Source organism: Rhagoletis zephyria, unplaced genomic scaffold (genome assembly GCF_001687245.7).
Source record: "Rhagoletis zephyria isolate East Lansing unplaced genomic scaffold, Rhagoletis_zephyria_1.1 Rzeph_scaffold_01686, whole genome shotgun sequence".
NCBI lineage: Eukaryota > Metazoa > Arthropoda > Insecta > Diptera > Tephritidae > Rhagoletis > Rhagoletis zephyria.
The window spans coordinates 56,815-78,673 of NW_016158770.1; the positions used below are offsets into that span (position 1 = coordinate 56,815).

At 34.6% G+C, this 21,859-nt stretch overlaps 1 protein-coding gene across 1 annotated transcript; it reads left to right on the plus strand.

The window, feature by feature from the left end:
• Positions 1–5,340: 5,340 nt before the first annotated feature.
• On the plus strand, positions 5,341–7,164 carry LOC108364835 (transcriptional regulator GZF3-like). The gene is made up of 2 exons (XM_017618683.1): positions 5,341–5,344; positions 5,804–7,164. Exons 1-2 carry the CDS (start codon positions 5,341–5,343, stop codon positions 7,162–7,164), a joined length of 1,365 nt encoding a protein of 454 aa, XP_017474172.1.
• The last annotated feature ends 14,695 nt before the right edge of the window (positions 7,165–21,859 follow it).

A 21,859-nucleotide genomic window follows, 5' to 3' on the forward strand; every position in this document is an offset into this window, starting at 1 on the left:
TGTTGCTAGCGCTGGCGTAGAGGATAATATGTTGGTAGAGAAGGTGGTGGGCGTACGTGGCAATTAACAAATCACATGAGGGATTTATTGAGTTAAATCGAGAATGAGATTAATAAAGATCGGTGCAAAATTTGTTGAAATTAAAAAAATTGCGAAAGAGAATGAAGTGAGATCAAGGTAATTCAAAAGAAAAGAGAAAATAAATACAGGCAAAGAAAAATGAGAACGTTGGGACCGAAGTGATAAGTAGAAGGAGAAAAAAATACAGACAAAGACATGTTTACAACCTAAAGTACGGGCATAGAAAGAGACTCAGATACGGAATAAAAAAAAAAACAAATAAAATAAAAATAAAAATACAGTTATCTAAAGAAACAGATATAACATGCAGGTTCAGACAAAAGATAAAGCTCAAATTTCATAAAGAGATGAAGATAACAAACAATAAAGAGATATTGACAAACAGGCACATCAATACCAAGGGAACGATAACGATAAAGATAAGATTAAAGACAAAAAAAAGATAAAAAATTATAAAAAAATTAAAGGTACAATTAAAATTTAAAATAAAGCTGGAGATTTAAAGATTAAAACAAAGATGTATATATATAGACAAAGATGAACCTAAGGATAAACCTCAACATAAAGAAATCGATAAACATAATAATAAAGATAAACACAAAGATACAGACACAGATACAGAGAGAAGATTAGGAACCCACATGATAATGAAAGAAGGAAAGAAGAAAAGATTAATAACAGCTAAAAATTTGCAATATATTTTTAATTTTGAATAGCTTTCATGAACATGAAATGTTATCCATAGAATTGTGCATCGATATGAACACAAGCTGAATATATATGGCCATGTCCGTCTGTCTGTCTGTACGTCTGATGGAAATCATCAAGGTGGGCCCACAATAAGTTATAGCTCCCATATATGTAATTTGCTGATTGTTCAGACGTGAACTTTTGTGATACATATAACTCCTACATTTAGGCAGTCAATATCATGAATTTTTGGGAGCTATTCCACTTTTCGATAAATATGAAGACGATCGGTTCGCTAGTACTTATAGCTCCCATACAACTGATTGTTCGGATATAAGGTCTTGCTTTAAAAAGCATTAGACGAAATCCAATTATCAGAACCATTCAATTGGCTCTTGTTTGAACTCTTATAGCAGAAAACGAAGGGCAGGGAATATTTTGAAGTAGCTAAAAAGAGAGCTCAGCCCAAAAGATATTGAAATTCTATTATAATCACCTAAGCTTGGTTGTACCGGATACGATAATATAAAATTTTATTTATTTTTTTTTGCATACATTTTTAAATTTGTCCTGTAAAAATTATGTTGCCTATGGTTAGTGAATCTACCTGTCCTTATAGATGGTGGTCCTTAAAAATATCTACATATAAATTTTCTATGGGGCACCCATTTTTTCTTCTACGTACAAAATAAAGACATCCATACAAAATTTCGAAATTAAAAAGAAAATAATAATAAAATATTTGGAGTCGTAACGAGGGTTTGAGAAAACTATATATATATATTTTTTTTAAATCGCAAACATTCGACACAATTTTTACTTGATACTTTATAAATTTGACATATTATTTCAATTTATTCATACAAATTAAAAAATTTGCTAGGTTATAGTTGGCGAAAGTAAAAATTTTAAAAAATTTTTGCGATTTAAAAAATTGATATTTTTCAAAAACTGGTTGCGACCCCTACATTCTTTTTTGGTATTAAATGTTCGTGCATGTCTTTATTTTGTACGTTAAAAATAATCAAGGAGTGCCCCATTGTTTTGATATTATAAGGACCATGTTTCAGTTTCAGTAATTTATCATAAAATTTACACTTAAAAAATTAAAAAAAATTTGGTTCGAATGAAAATTTTCAATTGAACCTCATTCTTGACATAATTTCGATCTCTTTTAAAATATATATGCAAATAATTCCTCATATGATCTTCGGTCCTACAGATGTAATCAATTTCGATCTCACTTTGAAAAAAAAAAAAACTTAAACACTGAAAACACGGAGCTGCCATTTTGAAACTTAGTTTTGCAAAGCGATATTTCTATAAAAATTTAATAAAAATTGAAAGGCCATATTGTTTTTTTTTAAGTAAAAAATTTTTATTTGTTATTTTTATTTTTAAACACGAGCAAAAAATTCGATTCATTGAAAGCACTCGCCTTTTTGTAAAACTACTAAGGAGGACAGTGGTGTATGTAGTTATATAGCAACTGGAATAATAATAGAGATTGCCTTGTAGTCGCAGCGTATGTAGACTTGTGTGTATGTACTATTTAAAGAAGTAATTGTATAAATAAGTAAACAAATTATCAAAAAATATGCCGAGCCCTCTCATTCGATTGTCTTTCTATTTACGAGTAGAGCAAGCGAGATAGCGAGTAGAAATTTATTTTTTATTAAACTTTTCTGAGCGAATAACAAAAAGAAAGACAGAAAAAACTAAACGATGTTCTTTTAATTTCAACTGTGATATAGATACGAAAGTTGGAGTATATAGAAAAAAAAAACAAATATTGACGAAAATGAAAGCAACAAAATATTTAGGTAGTAAAAGTTATAGAAAGACGAAACGATAAAAAAAAGTTACAAATATTTTGCATAGAAGGCAATGTATACATATGTATTTATTTACTTGCAAGTATGTAGTAGAATTTGAAAGCGGCTAGTTAGTTTTGCCCACTTATGCTAGGTGCACACTTGGTAAACTAAGAAGAAAAACGAAATTTTTGAACAAGAATTCGTGGAGTAAAGCTTTCGTAAAGTAAAAGGAGTAAAAAAAATAGATTCATTGAAAGAAAGTACCGCTTAAGCCAAGTGTGAATACAGCCTAATGCGTGTAGTATAAAATTTTAGAGCACGCAATGTAAGAAAGAAGCCTAAAGTGTAATAAATGAGAATCAAAATTTTATATTTACAAAATGCACACTGTGTATAGCTACTACCTACGTAAATATAAAAATAAAAAAGTAAAAAATATTAAAAAAAATATTTTTAAGTTAAATTTAACAGAGATTGGAATTTTTGATTAAAAGTATACATATTAATAAGTTGTAGTTGCCTTTTTGCATAACAATAACTGAAATTGCACGCAAGTAAAAATGAAAGAAAATAAGTAAATTTAAGAGAAATTAAATATATACACTGAAAATAATTTAAGCAAAACTTAAACTAAAATCAGACTTTGAAAAATTATTAGCTAACAAACTGTTTTGAACAACTACAAATATTTCAAAACAATCGGCAAACTGCAAACATTTATTGGTGCGCAATAAATGTGCGCACACTCACACTCTGACACACTGTAAGTCTTTTGATTTAGCAATTATGTATCACTTGGTAACCCTACTGTGAGTGGTATTCCTAAATAACTTTCAAAACTAAAATAATTGCAAAAAACACAAAGTTAAATGTATAAACAAAATAAACTTAAAAAACCCCTAAATAGCAAAAATAGAAATGAAGCAGTCTTGTACGCAACCAAAATTAACGTAAAACCGAAATAGGCGATACATTTTTATATTTAAGCTTACCAAAAGACACACACATACACACTCAACTAGTTAAAAGAATTTTAAATTGCTAAACGTAAACTGAAAAACAAAACAAGAAACTGAACTTACCCTTACTATTAAATGTTGTTGTAAAACTCAAAGCAGGATGACTGCACAAGTTCGAGTTTAAAATTTAAGAATTTAAGAAGAAAGTAAAAAGAAATTATTTGAAATAAACCGAGTATTAAAAGTACATAAATGCATACCAACAAACAATTGAATAAACTTACATAAGTAAATCAGAAGAACTAGTAAGAAATGATGTTTCAAATAAATGTTTTCCTTTTTTCAAAGTATACCGTAATTAAAGTTTACTGTGATTTTTTGATTGTTTTTATAGTACATGGAAACATACAAGTACATAATGTAAGCTTAGCTTTTGCCCTGGAACACTTTTGAAGTTTTCGAAATCTCAGATGGAGTTTGGGATTTGTTAATTATGAAAAAACAGCTTATGATGAGGGGTTTGGTTTTTAGTTTATTTCTTGGATATTTTCTTCCTTTAGAGCAGGCGCCTTTATGATTTCTAGACTAAACCGCAATAAAGCAGAAATAGCAGCTTTGAGTCGTGCTCGTGTGCTTTCAGTGAGAAGAGCGCCGCTCAGCTGTCGAAGTGTACATGAATGTGTTTGTTACTTTCCACACTGTTTAGATTTTATCTCAGACATAGCATGTAATTGAATGGAGGGCACGTCAGCCTGAAAGGCAATGCCAGCTTGTCGCATGGAGCCTTCGCCTTGGGCAGTTATAATATTTAATAGATAGAGCAATATTTCCGCGATTTATGACGTTCCTTGTCGCAGTTATGAAACGGTATTACAAGGCCGATGCCGATTATCGATATAAACAGGTACCAAATTTTGGAATGAATCTCTGACATTCCTTGTCAAATTTGGTTTGAAGTTAAACCAGCTTTGGCATTGAATCATCTTTATTGTCAAAACCAAACTATATTATCCGCTCACCCTGTCGGAAGAATCAACCAACGTCAGAAGCTATTAAAATGCTTTAGTTTAACCTGCTTGGAATTGACTACTACATATCGACAATCATACTGCTTAAGGAAGAACTCCTTTTTCTTCCTTTTCCTTTTTCTCCTTTTTCTAGCTCTTATTTTCTGCTAAAACATCAGCGATATCGAAACACAGGGTTGATGTGATAGAAGCATACTTCTGATCCCTTGCAATGCATGGTGGCAGGAACCTTTTGGCCATCTCTTGGTAGGACTATGTCACTTTGAAGCTAAACAAATCGCTACTTTCTTCATTGCTGGGGGTATTAACTGCTCATTGTCTGATTAGCATCCATTTGATTAGGCACTGCACACACTGAGTGGGCGATGACGAGGTGGAATCGTCGCAACTTCAGCTACTCGCCAGCTTATACGAGCTAAAAGTTCAAAAACTAAACGAGTTGTTTGGATGCAATAGTTTTATTTTTTTAAGCGAAGTCTCTTTTGAACCCCGTCAGATTACTTTGTGTTATGATTCTAGAAAAGTTTTGGCAAGAGAGAGCTTTCATCTTTATATGGAATGCAGAAAAAGCTGCGAAAAGCTTGCCACGCATACTTCGCGGGCACTTTCTATGCGTACGTACAACAAGTTTAATTACGAGTAGCAAAGCTTTCAACTATTCTAAAGTCTTTATAGGTCTCACCTAGGAGCAGTTTAAAGTTGCATTTGGTCAAATAGTTGCCTTGCACATACTTATAGAACTTCTTATTCAAGGTTGCTCCCGTAATGGGTAGCAAAACTAAGTTACTGCTGTGTGTGGCTTGAGGCAGAGAATTAATGAAGGATTAGTAAGTTTTATTTATTTATCTTAAAGTGGTAATGGTTTCTATACTAGACCGATCTCTTTTTACATACACACGACTCCTATTTTATTTATCAGGCGCTATGCTAACAAACCTATATTTTGGGATCCATATTTTTATGATTACTCTTTAATTTAGTTTTGGTGTATTTTGCTTAACTAACTTGTAATTACAACGTAAAATTAAACAAAAATCTAAAGTAACCCAAACCTTATCAACTAACCACCAGGTAATTTTGTGCAACTCTCAAAAACTTAAAACATCAATACATACATATGTATATGTGAATAGCATGACTCATTAAACATAAAAACAAAAACATCCTGCAACAAATATTAATTCACTATTCTTTTCTACTTTTTCCTCTCCTCTCTCAACACCCACAGTAAGGCATGTTAACAAGAAGTCCAAACATCGCCAGTCTCTCTACTCCATCGAATTTGGCCCCAGCATTGATACGATTCGCAGCCGCGCTGACACCATACTCGACTACGACGATCACCTGCACGGCCGCGATGATGGCGGAGAGTTGTCGCCGAAGCCGATGACGCCGCGGCGCGTCAAACGACGTTCGGTGATGGCGCGCGGCACCAATAGCCGCCAATCAACCACCAGCCGCCGCAGTCATCATGGCCGCGATCGTGGTGAAGGCGCCGGCGGCACGCATGGCAGCAGCAGCAGCGGTGGCGGCACACATCCACGTAACAGCACACGCAGTTCGCGCCGCAAATATCAACAGAACCCCGTCACTAAACTGCTCGATCAGCAACAACTGCAATTGCAGCAGCAACAACAACAGCATCATCATCATAATCACCATAGTGGCGGCGGGCATCACGTGCAAGCCGCCAAACAGCACTTGGGCTCTTTCCATCACAAAGAGCTACCGGCACCGTTGACTGCCTCAAATTTGCAAACACTGAATCAGGAGATCATAAATAATACGAGTGTTGGCGGCAGCACAGTGGTGGCAAGCCCTGATAGTAGCGCCACAATGACCAACATTTTGATAGGCGGCGGCAGTCTCACAAAGACAAACAACAATCACTATCACAGCTTCCGCAAGAATATACCACCTGATCCGATTTACTATAACACCAATGCGCAAACGGGTCTGTTTCAGCAAGCATGGCAAACGACGTCACAGTCGCCCATGGGGGGCGATGAGCTACCGCCGACGCCGACATTAACGCCCACATTGGCGGGCCACTTCAATCCCACCTATCAGCATTCGACTACGAATCTGAACGATGTTGAACACACAGACGAGTTGTATAACAATCGGCCGCCTTCGGTGCGTTCGAGTTACTCCAATTTTCATGGCACGCGCCCGCTTTCCTCGTACATCTCCAACTCGGGCACAACAGAGAATGTTTTCGCCGGCTTGACTGGCGCTGCACAGGCGCAGTCAGGTGCGCAGCAGGCGCAACAACAACAACATCAGCAGCAGCAGCAGCAGGCTCAGCTTTTGCCGACTTTACCACCTTTGCCGCCACATGTCGCACCCGCCACGCCACCGTTGTATCAGACAAATCCGCTGCATCAGCATCCGCACGCCGCAGCTCAGCAGCAGCACATGCCGCCCTTGCCTTCGCCGAACTTTACCAGCACGCAGCCGCAGAATATACCCTTCGGCAAGCGTACCGCATCGAGAGAGAGCATAAGATCGATGGCGTTCTTAAATAGTGGGCCACCGGCCTATAACCTCAACTATCATACCCCACCTGACTCTGAGACGACCATGTAGTAGGCGCAGGAACTGAAACTAGAAGTGAATATGGATTTTATTTTAGAAGAGTGATCACCCCAAATGACCACAATCAAGAGTTATGTTCTTAGCAAAAAAAAGGCAACGAATCCGTCCAACATGACTTGGTATAAAAACTGGCTTTGTAAAGTAGTTAATAGAATGGTAATGATAGAAAAAGTTAAGTTTTAAGTTCGTCAGAGGTTTCGCTTATCAATTGCTTTCGTTAAAAGTTTTCAGCCTGAAAGCTTTAACTTAAAACAGTACAGTAAATGATTTGTTTGATTCAACGACAACCTGGGTGAAAGTTTTCGACCTGAGCGCGTATGTATACCGGTCGCGATCAGAGAAAGCTTTTACTCTGTGCACGCCCTTATAAATCGGTGATGGGCACCTCCTTGCCCACGGACAAAGCCCTTTAAAGATTTCTATACAGTTTTATAGGAGAGCGCTAAGCAAAAGCTCTGTCTGCCCAGCGCTGATATAATATCAGTGGAAAGCTTTTACCGCAAGATATGTGCAAAAATTATAGAAAGCTTAAAAAGACTGTGTTACACACATTGTCTTGGAGGGATTATTTTCTATACTTTTGTAAAAAATAGTTCAGAAATTAGGTTTGTACAAAATTCGCGTATTATTTTTTTTTGAAAGCGAAAAATTATAAAATAAATTCGGAGTTCGATTTGAGTGATAAATTTATAAAAATACACACTGACTGGCGAAAAATCTACTTAACTACACTTAAACGCTTAAAAGCTTGCTTGAGTGCTTCGTATACATTTAAACCGATGATGGGCACGGGCCTGCATACATTTAGTATAGAAAGCTTGAAAGAGCTTTGCCCGCGGTCAAGCAGATGCCCACCACCGATTTAAACGAATCTTAAATTGAAGAGTGAAACATACTTATCTTTTGACAACTACAGATTATAATTTTGAACTATATGGAGGATATTTAACAAAAACTTTAGGATCGAGTGAAATATAAAAATTTATCGCTGAGAAGAGCTTATACTTAACGTCTGCTAGTAATTAATGGGCGCTTTCACTTAAAAAAAAAATTATGAGTGGCAGTGGAACCACTTCTAAATTTATGACGCGTGAGTTTCTATTTTAAATGCTAACTTTTAATTACGCATTGTAACAAATTTGGATGAAATGGAAACGCCCCAATATTATGTGTATTAACAACATCAAATTTAAAACATAAATTTATTTCCTATGAAAGCTATCTCTAACAGAGCTTTCACTTGCTTAACTTTTTACGGAAGCTCTCACCGAACAGAAATTTCGGATTAATTGTAATTTTATGAAAGCTCTTATACGTAACCAACTTTGGATGCCTTTTTTAATTTCTGAGCTTTAAAGCTATGCTTTAGTATGAAGATTTAGATGAATAAGATATTGTTAAAAAACTTGTGATCTCAAAAATTATTTCAGAATTAAGTTGGAAAATAATTTTTGGCGAAATCAAAATTCTTTTTGTTTTTGTATTATTGTACGAATAAAAATATTAACCTGAGAAGTAAAAATTTTAGTTTTTGTTTTGCATTTTTTAAAGTGAAGTTTCAAAACAAAATTTTTTTAATTCTTTTTTTTGTCTAAAATTAATGTATGCTTTAAACAGATATAATTAGCTTAACTTTTTGTAATCGCAATGAGTTTGAAATTAATATTGCTTCTTAAGACTACTACAGAAAACTTTAAATTAATTCGCAAAAAAATAATTCACTTATAGTAAAAAACACATTTTTGTGCATAATGCGGAATTTCCACCAGGCATTAAATGGCTCAATGTTTAATGACAATGTTGGACTTTAAAAAATACCCATGTCATTACCGTCATAAAAATAGTCATTATGGCTGTTTGCACATAGCATACGTTTTTTTTTTTTTCATTTTAATGCTTAGTGGAAATTCGGCATAAAAAAATTACATAAAAAACTTGTAAAACAAGTTATGAAAAGGGTATGGACTTCCAATACAAATGAAAACTAAACCTAAATTTAGAATAAGACGGCAATTATAAAACTAAAATTTCATAAGTATATGTTGTAAGAAGTATTTTTCAGTTTATTAATTACTTTGAGTTATCTTTAATGCTTTGTTTCATTTGTAAGTAGAATAATTTCTTCTGAATAGTCAAAAGTAATTTATGTTTATTAGTCACATTTGACGTAAAAAATTACTTAATTGAAAACTGATGTATTTCAAAATAGTCGCAATACTTTTAAAGAAATAAAGTACGCGTTTAAATACATTCACATATAACATTATTTATTATTCAATATTATATTTTTAAATGTAAAAACCAAAGTAATATTTGTAAATAAAAAGCAAATTGCATAAATATACGTATGCAAAAGGAAACTATACATATGTATGTATATGTATTTATATATTTTAAGGAACAACATCAATTTATGTTAAGACAACGAAATAACGTTTAAAAAATTTTGTGTTTAAAAGGCATAAAATAAATAATTATAAGTAAACACATATTTTGAGGAATAATAAAGAAATTCATGATGATTTAGTTTTTGATTTTGATTTAAATGAAACGACTGGTAAGTTACTTATTTTATAGGGGATTTAAAATATTCTGCACAAGGCGAATTCATACACTGTTTTGATTTTTTGGCAGCACGCACGCCAAAAGCAAGAACAAAATACATGGCATTGTCGCTGTTGTATTAATGCGACCACCTTGTATAAATTCGTCTTCGTTCTGCATTTGTTTAAATGCCCCCGTGAAATTATGAAGAAGTGCGGAAGACGTGGATTGGGAAGCGGTAGTAAATTCTGCTTTTCAAAATTTTTTCGGTTGAAAATTCTGGAAAAAATGTGAAAAAATAAGCGTCTTCTAGCACTCCATAGGTTAGTTCAGTGACAGACACTATGATCCAAGCCTTCGATTTCTTCCTCGCCATGGCATCTGTGGACCTTTTCTCCTCGAACCTGGGTCCGATTTGTGCTATAGGCTTTTTTCCGGACATACTTTGTTTGCCTTCATTTAAGTCGTAGTTTGTTTAATTTACTGACATTAAGGTGGTGGGAACCAGTTCTGGTGGGTAACTACTAGAGTGGCGAACTTGAGCTCCATGAAATTTGGAACAACAAATAAATGTTTCCTCTAGAAAAGATCTGATTGCAACTGCCGACGGTATGAAAAAAAAATGTAAAAAACTGACCTCTACATTTGGCTACTACACGCTTTGGCTAACAATTTTTTTTCCAAATTTCCTTGAAAATATACTTTATATTCGAAAGTGTACGGCGAACTGTTTTTTTTTTCTGTTTCTGGTACGGTCTAATGTACACACGTATGTATGTATATTTAAAAGCTGAGTTATTAATTAGTACAATATTAGTACTTAAAGCAGAAATTTTCACCACGAATGCATTTAGGGGTGAAAAGAAAGCTTTTAGCTGCTTGTTAGCTTTATACTGCCTTTTAGCAATTCTCATTCAAATATTTTGTGCTTTCTTTATTTTATCCATGACTGTTATAAATAAAAAGCTTTTCGCTACGTTCTAATCCTAGCAAAGACTACAAAAGGATATGAAATATCCCATACTTATCTGCTGTCATCGGCAGATGTCGCACCGGCTTGCGCTCAATTTACTAAAAATAGGTGTCGCCTTCACCGATATGCGTAAACTGAATTTTTTTATTAAAATTTAAAAAATACCGGCAATTTTAATTACCTGTATTTTTCCCAGTATATTTTTCAAATTTTTTAGTTCCGCCGTTCATTTTCTCCATATAAAACAAAACATGGAACATTTTTTATATGGAGAAAATGAGTGCACCTTCAACAAAAAAATATGTCAAAAATCATTGGTAAGTCCTAGCTACCTCAGACTTGCACTTTATTGTACTAAAATTGAATGGGCTGAAAAAACTGCATAACTCATTTTTTTTTTTCAAAAGAGTGTAAATTAAGTTTGTCAACATTATGTATAACTACATACATATGTACATTGTATGCAAACTTGCTGAAAAGTGCCAAACTCAAAGACGCCAGTGGAAGACTTACTTTACATGCCACATCTTCCATCTAAGTAAAATAATTCACGTTATCAATGCCCATGTAGAATTGCTCGCTGATTTCGAAAATTGAGTTAATTTTTTTTCTATGGATAAGTTTTCGAGATATTTTAATTTGCCGGTACTCAGCTAAAAAAAAGTGTTTCCGCTTAATCACGTACATATGTATGTATATCTTACGAACCAATTGAACAGCCTTAATACGAAATATGGCGAATGAAAGCTAATGTACCATAAATTATGTAGATATACTTCATTTATTGATAGGCCTGACAGTTTCAGGGAAAAATTTAAAAACTATGAATTTTTTGAAAATTTTTCTATTTTGTATGAAAGCCTGTTCCCTTACAAAATAAGTGAAGCTTTCAATGAAGAAAATCGATGGATAAGTTAAAAAGGAATGAGCGATGAAATGCAAATACGCAAAGGTTTTTTTGTATGAAAAATGAGCAGAAAAGAATGTTACTCATACGCCATGTACACCTGAGTAACACTTCACTCATTGATTTCTTGCGCCTTATTGGAGCTCACAGATAGTTCACCATATACCTATACATAAGTATATAAAATACGTTTAAGAACACCCAATCAAATAATCCCAAAAGTGACGGATGAATCGCAGCATCAAAAGGCTTTCGACACCATTCCAATTAAATCGACGTTTGAGTTGACCACCATCGGATTCCTCAACAACATAAATACATATATATGTAAGTAAAATAAGAATCGTATGACAGTGATTGATTTCAATCAGTACGCACATATATATATATACGCACATTTGTACGTAAATATGTATGTATGTATGTGTGCATATAAATTAAAAACTTATAGGTAACATACACACCAATAATTGTCACAGCTACTTACAACTGGCAACAAAAGATGGCTATGACAAAATTGCAACGACTGATTACTACAAGTTGATAGCATTTTACAAATTGACCTCTTTGTTTCGGTAAGAGTAGTTCATAGCTCGTATTAATGGCCCGCAGGGGTTTTGCATCTGCAGTTGCAAGACTAAAATATATGTATTAACAATCAAACACAGATTCATAAATAAAACCAATAAAATTGGGAGATGTGTATTGCAAAATAGCTTGGCAGATATCGATCGAATATACATACACATATACGAGTATATGTGTAGATATGTATTTGGCGAATAAAATTTGCTGCTGCATTGAACTGCGTTGGTGTTCAAGTGCTGAACGATTGTGCAATGCATAAAGAAAAAGTAATTAAAAGCTTTCGATTGACTTTGAGAAAAAGAATGAGATGTACTTGTACAAAGGTTGATCGAAAAAGTGTCTAAATATGCTCGAATGAAGACAAGGCTTTTTCACATTTTTCCAATTTTGTTTTTATCGTAAATGAGAAATGGTAAAGGGAAATTGCTAAGATCTGGCAAATTGACTTACGACTTAATTTTTACGTAAATATCTCTGCCTACGATTCAGCTGCTGTAGGAGTTAAAGCAGAATGACCATCATTTAAGCCGTACTTTCGGTCAATAGACAATAGAATAAACTGAGGGGAGTACTCATTGACTGAGGTTCATTTGCGGTAGAACCTTGGGGAACCTGAGAAATATAACGGGCATGAAGATAATTCCAAAAAAAAATTTACTTTGACTGGCTATAACTCAGCGAGTTTACAAATTTATTCGAATACGTTTCAACAATATTTCAAATGAAAATTTTTTCTCATTTAAATATTTTTTTTTTTTTAAATTTTTTAAAACCCACTAAATTTTTTTTGATGATTTTTAAATTTTTGATAATGCCTTTATTTTGTACGTAGAACAAAAAAAAAACAAAACGTGGACCCCATGCAAAATTTAAGTGTCGGTATTTTAAGAACCACCCTAATGTACATATCGTCACCTTAAATCACAAAGGCCCTAATCAAAACTTTTTGCAATACTTTGGTTTTCATAGATTATGGTAGGATGCATTGAAATACAGCTTCAGTAAAAATTGTAAAGTGTTAGTACCAAAAACAATGGAGTTTTCTGATGTCTATTGCTTCTCCTGTAAAATAAAAAAAAAATTTGTTGGCTAGAGCCCTTGTGAATTAAGCTAACGATATGTAGGTATGTATGCATGCATGTAGTTTTTCTAAAATAATTTTCGCATAATCTGCATACAATCGGCTTAAAAATGTTTAACTGAGAAAAACAGGCTGCGTTTAACTCTCAGTCAAATTACAACTTGTACCACTTGCACCTCTCTGAGTAATTTCACCAATGCTTAGCTTAAGAGCATTTTTGTGTATTATTGCATCATGTTAACCGAGGGAAAACTATTTTAAAAATAAATACCCAGGTAAGTAGCACACCAACTGTATTAGTAACAAACAGTTATTTCCACACAGATATACATAGTGGTAGGCAAGTATAGAAAGGAGTAAGCAATTGAAAAGCATTTTCTATTTCAAAATCATTTTCTTTTCAGACGTATGAGACATACAGTCAATTTCACGAAAGCAATTTAAATGAAAATTTTTCAGATCAGAAACAATTTTTTCTAGCACTCTGCCAATTTTTTCCCATTTTACTTAAGAACTAGTGAAAGTATGTTTTAAGAAAGGTTCAGGAAAGAGACATATACTGTGAGTCGTCGGTGATACGTATGGTAACCGTATGCTGCCGTAATATTTCTCATCAGGGCGTGTAGTCCACTTCTTCTCTGTCTGAGAAGAAATTTGGCCAGCACCGTTTGTTGTACATCTTTAAATCTCGGTACGCACTTAAGTGTAAACTCAATTCATTTTGCAACGGACTTTAGCATCAATTTATATTTCTGCATCAAAGCTAACTACCTACTTACCTCCAAAGAAGACTCCAGGGATTGCTCTGACAATCTTCTAAGCGTCTAAGTTTTCTAAATCTTCTAAATTTAAGTTCCAAAATTAATTAATGACTATAAATACCACAAACAATATTGCTAATATTACTAATCCCAGGCAAAAGTTCTCATTTTTCAACATCAAAATAAGTTGATTGTCGGGAAATTTTCTTTAGCCAAGTGTCAAATAAATATTCGACAAATTTAACCAGCTCAATTAGATACACAAAAAAATAAATAAATCTACTACAAAATTTTCACCATTGGCATTAAATGAAACAAAAACTATGTAAACAACAAAAACTCCTTACCCTGCCCTTGCGTAGCCTTAGCTGAGTGGGTTTTCAATGTTATGAAAGTCGCAAGCACTAACTTTTTAATAAAACGAAAACAAAATTCTATGACAACAAATGAATTTCAATGCATAAATCCTTTTGGCTCGAGTTAAATCTGCTAGTTTGTAGTGTAACACCTTCCTACATACATACACACATATAAAACTGCCTTCTCCAATACTTACTCTATGGCAGACGTTCAACAAGCAGGCTGACGTCCAAAAGAAATATTTTGGTTAACTGAAGGCTATCGCCACATAACAAATTGTCAATCCGCTGCATATTTTCTAAAGTTTCCGGTTTCGTTTTCGCTTTCACGCCACCGGCTTTTCATTTCCATTTGTCCACAGTATTATTGTTGTAACTGTATTGCTTGCGACTCTACTCCCCGTGCTAATAGGACAGCTCATGCTTGGGTAAACATGTTTATCGCATAATTTGGCAAAGAAATCTCACCTGCCGCTCTTTGATTCACCTCCTCCTACTCCATAGCTTCTGTAATGGCAGCGCATGTCAGCTTGCCATTTGTGACACTCGAAAAGTGAAGTGTAAGGTAAAGTGCAAAACGAAATTTGCCAAATACTAGCAAATACCACATTTCGAATTGTTTCTGCACACCGTCAATTATTTATGCACATTTGTACGTATGTATGTGCTTGTATGTTTTTACCTATGCTTGTGTTGGTATTCACAGACACTTTTTGGTGGTTGTGTTTTGAGTTGGCAATGCTTTCTGCACTGAATGAATTTGAATTGCGTGCGAATATTTGTATTTCAATTAAATGCAGAAATGGTAAAGTAAAGTCTTAGGGTAACTAAGCCAGTGTTTTCTATTTGAGTGAGTCACTTGGTTTGGTACACCCTTAGAGGGACAGTGCTTGAAGACGCAGATGTGGTCAAATGTTTGGGGATTACGCTAGATAAGAGACTTAATTGGAACTCCCATCTTAAGAGAAGACCTGCAGAAGACTTTTTGGTAGAACATTGGGATTGAGCTCAAGGGTGATAGAGGGGCTCTACCGTACAACCTTCCGTCCGATTGTGTTATGCAAAAAAGATGCCATACTTCGCCTTAACACACTGCAAAGTTTGGCATGCCTATCTGATACTGGATCTATAAGAACGTGTCGCTCGTGGGATGGACTCCTCCACATTTATATCCAGGAAACAGCAGCCACGAGGGAGCTGCAACTTCGACCTTCTAACGATAGATTCTTCACAAAGAAGCCTCATGCAGGTATTCATGGTAGGATACCAAGGTTGGAAATATGCGGAATCTCTGATTGCATGAGTAAAGAGGTCTGCTTCGGCAGAAAGTTGCAAGTGATAATTCCCGATCGCGAAGTTGGAGCAAATGGGCTTCCAGCTGTTGATCTCAGAAACGTACACTGGTACACAGACGGTTAAAGGGTGCAGGACAGAGCAGGCGCAGGTATTTTTGGACCTAGCACCAAACTTGCATTTCCCATGAGAAAATGGCCTACGGTATTCCAGGCAATGGTTATCTTTTTAGATAGCCAAGCAGCCATCCGGCTATTTCAAACAGAACTATGAAATCAAAGCTGGTTGGTAACTGCTTTGGCACACTACAAACTTCGGCAGTCAAAAACAGGGTCACACTGTGCTGGGCACCAGGCCATTGTGCAATCGATGGCAATGAGGTCGCGGTCGCCGACGTGTTGGCGCGAGAAGGATCGCTAACTACTATTTCGGGACGTAAACCATTCTGCGGTCTCTGTTGGTCCTCTTCGAGAGCCTTAATTACTCAGTGGCTACACTCTGAATGCAGTCACTACTGGGGAGCGAAGCGGGTCCTTAGCTATAGCAGGCTCTTCGGCTACCCTTTTACCAGAGTCGGAATGCTGGCTCTGTCTCGAGGATGATGAAACTTCGGTGCATATTCTCTGCCAGTATCCGCTTTGGACAGACATATATTGATTTACTTTAAATATTCAATGGTCGAACCCTTTGCTATAAGGAATTCGCCTACCAAGGCCCTTTTAGGTTGTTTTAGGGAAGCCGAAGGTATCTTGGCCGCACTGGGCTAGGGACGCTCTCTTTAAGACATACAACCGCTTTCTGGGAGGGTTTTCAAATATCCGTATTTACATGTATCCGTATAGTACTATATTTTCCATCATCAAAACACGAACTTGACGTTTTGGTCATTGTGTGCGCCATTTCATAAATTTAATACCCGAAATGAAATTTTCCCAGCTGATGCTTAGTTATTCTTATTTCATTGGCATACATGCAGCCAACCACATGCTCCCTTCCGTTTAATGTTCCCTGTCTGCTCACACAATGCACACTGCACATTGTAATGATTACCACAGTTGGTTGCCTTTACATTGGATTTGCCGACACCGTAAAATGCCAAAATCTACAATAATGCAGGAGGAGCATTGTTGACACTTGCATACATACATATGTACATACAAATATTATTTTATATGTGTTTCATATACAACGCACAGACCTATGTGCATATGTATGTATATAAGTATCTACCCGACACATGCATTGCTCTACATTTGCTTGCCTTGCTGGCCATGTTAAGCACTTAAATGTGCCAGCATATTGAAGATTTTATAAATTATGAATATTAAGAGATTCGAGCGCATGCAGAGATTGGCTACTTGGCACTTTCAAATTTTAGCCAACTTTGCAGAAAACTTTTTTATTTTTTGAAAGCTTAGCTAAAAAATTATATTCAAAGAATAATAGTAAAGGATGTCCATAAACAGTGAAGTTGATTTTTGTTTTAATTTGCTGATACCAGAAACTTTGGTAATTAGGAAAGTTTAAATACATATTTTTAAAATATAGAATGGATAAAGTATGTACATATGTAAATATGTAAATTGCATTTTTGAGGTGATTTACTTACATGAATTAGCTCCCATATCACAGATTGTTCAGACATGAGATTTAGAGTTTCCGCATTCATTCGGTGGATTGTCTTACATAAATAGTTTACTGTGAAAACCATTAACGTTGGAGAAGTTTTGCCTGAAAAGAAAATTCCATGAGTCCATGCGAGGTCATCCCAGGCAAAGCGCTGGCTCCTGGGAAAAGCTATCCAGAAACCAGAAGATATATTATGGTAGTGAAATTCTGTTCACTGCCACGGTCCAACTGACGTCTGGACTTATGAATCTTACCGAGTTTCTTTGTATGAGCAAATCTCACGAGTTTTTTTAGTGTCACTTCCTTTTCTCGCTAGAAAAAAAAAATGCTAAAGCATTCTTCTTGCCTATGTATATTTCAATCAATGAACTTCCAGAAACAAGTACAATGAAAAAGAAATGAAGTATTTGTAATTACTCGTTTTTTTTTCATAGCGAAAATTACTAATTTCTCACATTGCCACTCAAAAAAATCATAATTGTTTTTTTTTTTTTTCAAAATAACTTTGGGAAGTTTTCAAGTATAGTGTTCATATTAGAGACAATGGACGCAGACATCAAATACAATATATTAGTAAAGTTTCAAGACTGTGCCACCAAAGTCAAGAAAATGGCAGCATACAGAATATCTGTCGCAGGTATTTGGTAATTTTTGACATTATACGATTTCTTTAATTTTAATAATTAAAGATACTTCAAAATGTTAAAATGAATCGGTGAAAATGTTCTTCTTGCCAAAACGAGCGAATCTAGTGTAAAAAACTAGTGTGCCACTAAACGAAAAAAAAAAAAATTACACTGAGTAAAAGGTGATTAAGATTTGAGAAACTATAATTCGACTTTTTAATTTTTATTGGCACACACCAAATTCATTTTAAATTTGATATATACACGAGGAATGTAATATAAATGTGCATAAGGGATATTGTGTAAAAATCGTTCACGCCAATATTTAATTACTTTTAAGTTATATGACTTTTAAGTGAAGGCGTGAGAGTAAACTGACTGTGTATAGTGCTATATCTTTTTTCATTTAAATACAATTTCGCGATGAAATCTTGTGTTTTTACGCAAAGTGGAAAATAAAAATAAGTGTCCTACCATTTACGACCAAAAACAGTTTTTTGTTCAAAAATGTAATCACTCGTGGATTTGCTCATATAAATAGATCAGCCATACTCAATAAGGGCAGGGGTGTGACTCTTCACCAGATATGAAGGTGCGCTTGGCGCTCCAAATGCGACATCCGTTGACCTTATTGCTTACACAATATAGAGATTTCTCTAATAAAACAATTATTCGTAGCCTTAATTTTGACTAATATTTGGTTTATCGATATCCTCATCGGATCTTTATCAGTATCGTAATCATTATAAACCGTATATGCTTAATATAAAGTGTTATCGCTGGAAATAGCGATATTTTTATCGATTTATTTTTGCTATACTTGGTATTAGTATTCCACTCGAACCTTGTCCTTAATTCATTTGAATGTACATATATATAATTACCCTTGAAGTCTTGCTTGCTTTAAGCTTACTCAGCGTTGCGGCTAGTTTGAAAGCAAACTCATTTTCATTTGCAGCTTGAGTGACCGCAGAATCAGCAGAAAACTAATATACATATGTACATACATATACGATAGCTGGAAAAAGTGCAATCAACACACGCACACACACACACACACAAACACTTAAAGGACAACTCTTTAGCAAACAAAAACATGTATGGCTCGATGATCGGTGTGCTTGCTGCCGCCTTGTTAATGGGTCTGAATTGTTTGTTGTTGTAATATTTTAAAGTATGCCAAACAAAAAAAAAAAACAAAAATTAAAAATTCCCAAAGTTTACGTGTGACCACATGCTTTTTGCTAGCACTGTTCCGGTTACTCTTTACCATGTCCCCATTTTGTAGCCCTTTAACGAGTTTAACTTTTAACCACCCCCTCCCCTCCTTCCCCCTCGCGCAGTCAAAAACCGAAAAAAAAATGCCACTAAAGTGCAAACAAGTCTCGAAAATGTATGCCTCCGTGTGTTTGCGTGTTCATATTTGTTTATGGCTGTGTGTGTGTCAATATTTTAGGCGTTCACTATGTTGGCAGCGTTGTTGGTTGTTGTTGACTGACCGGAAGTGTGCAGAGTGAGAGCGCGCGCCCGTGTTTGCACTTTAAATAAAATAAAATATATTTACTCAGCCAACAGGCCGACATTTATATAAATACCTTTGATGGTGGGCCTCTGGCTGTGTGTGTGTGTGTGCGTTTGTTATATAGTTTGCTACGCTCGCTTTGCTTTATAATTTATTTACTTTTTCAACTACAACTTGCTTGCTTGCTTTTCGTTTTCATTTTCCATTTTCCATTTTACATTTTACATTTTATGCAGTTGGTTTAGTTACATTTTTGGAGCTTTTCCCAGCTTTGCATTTAATTTCAAAGTTCTCAGAATTTTCAAGGTTTTCAGTTTTTCTACAGCATTTGTTTGCCACTTTATGCCTTTACTCCAATTTTCTGAACCTTTAACTCTTCTTTACTAACCAACACATGCATATGTATATTAACATACTTACACACTAAGATATGTACATACATAAATTATTTTACATATATATTTAATGTAACCACTTGCAGGCGCGTATGTATGTAAATGTGTTCCAGTTGGTCAGCTGTAGAGCTCGAAAAGTTTTAAATATAAATATAGCTCAATTGCTTGAGGTGGAGAACTGGCATGAGGCTGAATACATAAGAAGCGAAATTGGCCATCGGTGGACAATTATTAGGAGAATTAATGTTTCAAATTTATTTGTTATTGAAATTTTTTCGCATTATTTCTGTGATATAAAAGGACATGCTCCATCAAATTATTTAAAGTGAATATAAAGTCTGTCTTTTTTGAAATAATATAGCAAGAAGAGAAAGTAAATTATTAGTGATGATTCAAGGTTTGATTGGAAATCGCTCCGTTTTATAGAATTTTGTACATTAGACGCCACTGCGTATGCGGAACTATCTACATGCTTGATTCAGGAACAGGTCTAGGCGAGTGATTTTATGGTAACTCGTCCAATTTTCGTGGATATGCTTTCGACGTGTGGTGATCGGGAATACTGCCAAAGGGTTGCCATAATATTTCGTATTAATAATATTCAAAGATTGGCGTTACTCTGGGCCGCAGCATCAATAAGAACATGTTCTACTAATTATAACAATAACAAGGAAAATGGAAGTAGATTCTCTTCCTCTGAAATGAAAGATCTTTCAGGTCGCACCATATCTTAAAATGACTACTTGAGAACTTGCTACCTTTCACAGGAAAATATACTAAGTTTTTAATAGCTCCTAACCTCTCTCTCTCTTCTTCTTCTTTATTGGCCTAAGCTATTTTGAGAATGCCATGTCCTTCTCCACCAATGTATTGGTAGAGGTCCAATATAGAAAAAAAAAATGGAGAGTTACCACCTGTTTGAGAATTGCAGTTTAAATAAATTGATACGATAAAGTAAATGTTGCAATATATCCATCAAAAGAAAGAGATTTAAGAAGACCTACAGCTGAAAATATATTTGTGAAAGGTTGCCACCTGTTTGAAAATTTTAATTCAATTTAATTGATAAGATTTATTAAATATTGCAATATGGGCATCAAATTACAGAGGTTAGAAAGTTTTACTACCTGAAATATATTTGAGGGGGTTGCCACCTGTTTGAAAAAGGTTATTCATTCAAATTGATAAAATAAATGAAATATTACAAAAGTTTACTGTCGAAAATATTTTTGAAAAATTTAAATATTAAATTAGTACACATTTGAAGAAAGTGCGCAACATGTAGACTCGAGTTATAAGATTATAAATTGAATTTCCAGGAGAATACCGATACCTTTTACCTTCTTTCTAAATATCTTCTAAAACATATTAGCTAAGATCCAGATTCATAAAAAATTAAAGATGCTTCATAAATCGAAAATTTGCATGAAAATAACACTTCATAAAGCTTTTTTAATCTATTTTATTGTTTATGAATGAGGCCATAAGAGTTTTAGGAGGGAGTAACAGCGCAATGAAGCACGGTGGTTACTTGCTAGTCTCTAATAAAAATTTTGTATACGTAAGTTAAGTTCCAATGCGAGGTTCTGAAAAAATCTTTTCAGTAGGTGAATGATTACCACAATAGAGCTGTCTTATAATATCTTCCTATTAAATCGTCCAATAAAATAGTACATATACAATCATTACAGGAGATAATTGGACCACTGAGAGCTCTGTTAAAAGTAATGTATCCGAAAGTTCATTTTCCTTACAAAGAAAAAACTAAAGTGAGAAAATATAAGGGTAAATTATCATCATATCAGTATAGATCAAACGAGCTTTGATAAGGCATACAGGAGCCAGTTCAAATACTGCATGAAGAGACTGTTAATATTTAATTTGAATAGCGTTGCAAGATTTAAGATTGGGTGGCAATAAATTTGTGGTAAGCTAAGAAACAAATATCCAAAGTTCTAATCAAGCTTCAGGAAAGTACATATTTTTTGCTTATTGAAGTTGTCCTTAG